General features: G+C 31.5%; 1 protein-coding gene across 2 annotated transcripts; it reads left to right on the top strand.

The window, feature by feature from the left end:
• Positions 1-2,986: 2,986 nt before the first annotated feature.
• On the top strand, positions 2,987-4,969 carry Bm4373 (Uncharacterized protein; the record flags this gene model as incomplete). Of its 2 annotated transcripts, none has more annotated exons than XM_001899438.2 (6): positions 2,987-3,043; positions 3,249-3,392; positions 3,792-3,851; positions 4,179-4,298; positions 4,460-4,573; positions 4,688-4,969. In XM_001899438.2, 6 exons carry the CDS (start codon positions 2,987-2,989, stop codon positions 4,967-4,969), a joined length of 777 nt encoding a protein of 258 aa, XP_001899473.1. The 2 variants fall into 2 exon arrangements, with proteins under 2 accessions (XP_001899473.1, XP_042929513.1); XM_043073579.1 differs by having other exon boundaries at positions 3,792-3,932.
• Between the last annotated feature and the right edge of the window lie 261 nt (positions 4,970-5,230).

Here is a 5,230-nt window from a genome sequence, read left to right as displayed (position 1 = left end):
TAAGATGGATACTAGTTTTTTCTAAGATTTTTCTTGTCATAGAACTGACATTTTCCATCATTTAATAATTCTTCAGTTTTTAGATATAATTTGTGTTTCCTAATCATGTATTACACAGTGTCATACGTTTAGGCATAAACAATTCGTTCTTATTATTTACTTGTAGCAAACCTCATCCAAGGTAACTGTAATGATCGGATGATGTTTGGTTACTTTTTTGACTCCAATAAATCAGGAAAGGAATAAAAATTTTTTTAAGTTATGAGATTGGAAAGAAAGTATTGATGTTCACTAGGGTTTCAGTAGGTAAATGAAACTACAGCTGGATGGAGCTTGAATTAGAGAGTTAAAATAGTTAGTTGTGAAAGTGACGTACACTTGTGCCTAAAAAAAAAAAAGGCTAGTGAAAAATGTTTTCATGGATAAGTCTTTCATCGGTCAATCTCAGAATTTCTAAATATATGGGAAAAAGCTGTGTACACCAAGATATCCTTCCTCAACGCAGTATGTGCACTTGGCATCTTTAGGATGCTTCGTTGTAATGTTTTAGATTTTCCTCAAAATAAAGTTGTTTCTGACAGCAATAAAGTTTTTTCCTATGCCAATAAGTTCGTTTATTTGCATCACAAGCATGTCAACGTCGATTCCGTTTCAGTCTTCATTGGCTTTTTCATCAAAGTTCAGAACAAAGTGAACACTTCTCTGACATTTTTTTTTATGAATTGTTAGAGACGTTATTGAAATGAGAATTCCTTACATTGCCATTCATACTTCCTTTGACAGGCTCTCTCACTTTAATATGAAGTTAACTTTTCCAATAATGAGAAATAGAGTTCACAGAACATTATATACCGTTATTTTAGTTCTTATGATTGCACCTCAAGGCCTTTATTTCTAGTTGCTTAATTAAACATTTAACTTTTGAGTTAATTTAACACATTTTTTTTTTTTTGTTTTTCAACATTTTTGTTATAGTTTGATTGTAATTTGTTGTAAGACTTTTCGCTAAAAAAAAAAGTCTGGTATTGTTCCTCGAAAGGAGCAGATTAACAAGCTAATTCTTGATTTTTAAAGTTGTTATACTTATTTTCTCAAAACTTAGTTTGTAAATAACTAAGAGTAAACTATCCTTATATGCAAGCTATGCAGACATGTCTAGCAAAACTAAGGTGAAAAAAAAAGTAAATAAATAAAGGGAATTCTTAAAAACAATAATCAATCGTTCAAGAATCTTTGTTGTATAATTAAACCATAAAAACCTTTACATCTTATCAGTAAAATTTTGTTTTAATATTGAACATATTTCATACATGTTCTTGGTGTTATCAATAAAAGGGTTGAAATCCACTAGTCTTATTTTGAAAACTAGTTACGGAAAAGTATGTTAAACGTTACGTGACGATAACGATGTTAAATGAAGTTATAAGAACTGCTGCAAAAAATCAATGCAGTTTTAGCAAAATTGATAATACTTAAGAATGAAATTTTTTTTTTCAGGAAATTCCTAAAAGGAGAGAAACTGAATCGTCAGGACTTGCTTACTCACATTATACAACTTCAAAATTATGTTCCATATTATGCGGTGAAAACATAAGCTTCTAAAAGATTTCGCTCCTTTTTGTGCGGGAAAGGTATAATTTAGCACTTCAAACTTAATTCAAGTAATAAATATTTCTTACATATTGCTAAACTCAAAGTAATGAAGAATTTCGCTGGGCTTCTAAGTGAAGTCTTTTTATAAGCAGTTAAAAGCTAATGTTAAAAAATGATTTTTCCAAAAAAGAAACAACCTAACCATTCGTTTCCTTTCTTTTTTTTTCACTTTTCTTCCATTAAAATTTTCATCTGCCAGTAATTTAAATCATTCGATGTTTTTATCCATTTAGACTGCATGTGAAGAAAAGAGGCTGGTTTAATAAGAATTTCAATTAATGGTGACTTTTCGAAATCTATCACAACTACATGCAAAAAACACATTAATATTTTTCTCTAAGTGTGTCATAAGTACTTTCTACAATTCATTTCTATTACAAACTGCTTAACTTTTGGCGTAACGAATCAGCATATTTGCCATCTGCTTTTACTCAAATTCAACCTTGCAGTCCATCTCTTCTCTTCTTTCTGAAGTCTACAAATTTTTTGTTGCCGATTGTGTTTTGTTTCATTGATTATAGATCGAATTTTAAAAGTGGAAAAAACCGTTACATAATTGTTTTGTTTCTGTATTACAAAATAGTTTTTAATTAATATGACAGAACTTTTGGGAAAAATGCTAGCATTAGAATAACGCATCTTAAGATTAAAGTAGTCATAATGCATTATTTTTTTTTTAGTTGCTGATTAAATTTCAATAAATTCATTACATATCGTTATGTAATGCGTAATAATTTGTTGCTAGACAGGTTCTATTTCTACTTTTGTTATTTATTAGAAATGAGCAAATTTGCTTTCGCTGGAGAATACTGACCGCAAATCTTTATCTTTTCCCTACTGCACTCAGATATCGACCGATATTTCCGTATGAGAACTCTTTGTTTTCTTCCTCATACTCAGTTTGTTGAATTTTTCCTTTTATAAATTTCTTATTCAAAACTTCCTTACGAAATTCCGAAAATTACAAGTTAATTTGATGCAATCCTTTACATGTTCTATTATTAGTAAGTGCTGCTCGTTGAAGCGATTTTGAAAATTTGAATTCCAAAATTTTTTAGGTCTACTGCGTGGGTATATGTTGGCTATATGGATGATGTTAATCTTAAAGATTTTTGTGAAATAATCATTGTGAATTGCAAGCTAAATTCAAAAGTGTTGCAGATAAAGCTTGATATCAATTCTCGCTTATCGTGGCCGCAACAAGAATTTTTTGTTCAAAGCCAAGTTTAAATGAACTTCTGAAAAATTCTGTGGAAATCCTTGTGAACGGTTTCTTAATTAGGCCAATATTATTGAGGTTATTACTGGTTGCAGCAAACTTGAGTTTTTCTCGATGAAATTTGAATTTGCTGTACTGCTATTATTGAACAGTATCACTGGTACACTACAGGTTAGTTATTTTACACTTTAATTTTTAAATATACGATTGACTGATGAAGTTTTTTCTGGAAGACTTTAACACAATTAAGTATTTTCGTTTTCTGAAGTCCTGAAAAATAATGTGAAACAATGTGAGAAAAGTAAAAGTCACTGATTTGTGGAGATTGAAATTGAAATTTCTGGGATACGAATTTACTGTCATCACCGATTTGAAGTTATGCGATTATATAACGCTGGTGAAGTGTTTCATAAGTATCTTGGATGAATGGGCATGGACATTATATGAACTGAAAGATAATGTTGTTACGATCAATGAAAATCAATGTGAGCACTTAAGGCAGCTTGATTTATGTATCAAGGTAAATCATTAATTGCTTTTTCCACAGCTGAATCCTGCAGGTTGATATTTCGCAGTTGGAAATATACAGTATCCATTATCCTGGGATCTTTGTCTAGATCATATACATATATTAAACGGTAGGCATAATTTAAGACATTTTTAAGAGAGTGTTATTTTAATTACGCCTATTAGTTTGTCATTCGCGCCAAATTGAATAGCGGAAACTTAAGTAGATCTTTACTTTACTGTGAAAAAATTTCAGGCGGAAAAGAAGCTTGCCATCTACTTTTGTTACTTTAAATAAGCACGGCAAATAAATTGCCGTTACCGGATTTTATTTTGTTTTACATTTATTAGAAAAGAAATTTTTAGATTGTAATTACCCTTTTTTATTTTGGTTCACAATGGAAATTTTTAGGATGCTGGACCAGTCAAGCATGAATGCGAACACAGTGAAATTCTTGCTGCTTCAAACACAGTTAGCGATTTGTTAATACATCGAAAAAATTCAGGCAGCTTTTTGAAGAGTTATTATCTCTTGACATATGCTTGTTCACAGGTAAATTACGTGTTTCTTAGAGCGATTTGGCTTGTTTTTGTGGGAAAGAATACATTAGTATCGTGGACCGCCATTTAAAACTTCTTCCCATATATAAAAAGTCATTTATTTATTTTCTGGGATATAAACTGTTTTTCAACAGACTTTTATTCCATATTAGACAAGCATGCCGAATTTTTGAATCTAATCTTTCATTTTAGTTTTTAATACATATTTCTAGATGGATTTTTGTAATTTTTTCTACAGGAAGGACAGGAAATACTAAGGGAACATCGTGAATGTTTAATGGAAGAACGAATTGGTGAAATGACACTCAGTGCTGGGACCTACTTATCCGAAAGGTTTCTAGAACATCCAGATGATCAAGTTAGAATTTTGTGGATCAATAGATGTCCGAGATTGCAGAGTTTAGTAAAACGAAGCGGTGCATGTAGAAAAAACATAATATATAAATAATTGTGATCTTTCACTTAAGTGCCATTTTGACATGAAAAGTTTTGCTCGCAAGTTTTTAATCGACCTTTCAGGTTTGTCAAGAAGTAAACAATAAGTTGCACGAATATATTAGTGCAATGAAGGGGATTTGTCATTCAGAAAGTGCACAAGTAATCATGTGCAAAAGCTTGAGAAACATGTTCAAGGTTACATGTTATATAATTGGTAATAAAATTTAGTCATGGGAGAAGGGAAATCATTTTTTAAGATTTTGATGATTTCATCCGACTTGCAATCAGAAGAATGTTCGTTTTTTCCAGGGTCTACATGCAGATAAGCTACATTCTTGCGACTTTGACTGCAATATTCCGCAGCTTGACGAGATAGCTGAGCCAGGACTGGCCACAGTGGTACATCATGAAGGGTCACTAAGTGGGACAACTGGAGAAGATAATCTGATTCCTGAAGCAGTCAATGAGCATGCTGCTACTGCTACAGATGGTGGCGCACCGGAAAGTCATTCGCTGAATTCTTCCTCTTCTCCGTCGACATGCCTCATTCACTCTATTTCACTTCTGCTCACATCCATTGTTTTCTCATAGAAGCTATTTGTTTAGGAAATTAGCAATATCCTGAAATTTATTTGGTACCATAGATATAGCATTTCTTATTCTGTTAATACTACTATGCTATTCAAGAGTATATTTTACACAATAACTGTAAACATTCCTAGATTCCTAGATTCCAACAAGTGAAATATTCTACGATTGCCCAAGTTTTAATGTGTAGCATAAAGTTTTTAACAGTGCTTTAAAAAAGATTGATTGATACACATTTTAAAGCCCATATATGTTTAAATGGGA

This window comes from Brugia malayi, assembly GCF_000002995.4.
Source record: "Brugia malayi strain FR3 genome assembly, contig: Bm_v4_ChrX_scaffold_001, whole genome shotgun sequence".
NCBI classification, from domain to species: domain Eukaryota; kingdom Metazoa; phylum Nematoda; class Chromadorea; order Rhabditida; family Onchocercidae; genus Brugia; species Brugia malayi.
Note: the sequence above shows the minus strand (reverse complement) of the source record. Positions and strands in the feature narration are given on the sequence as shown.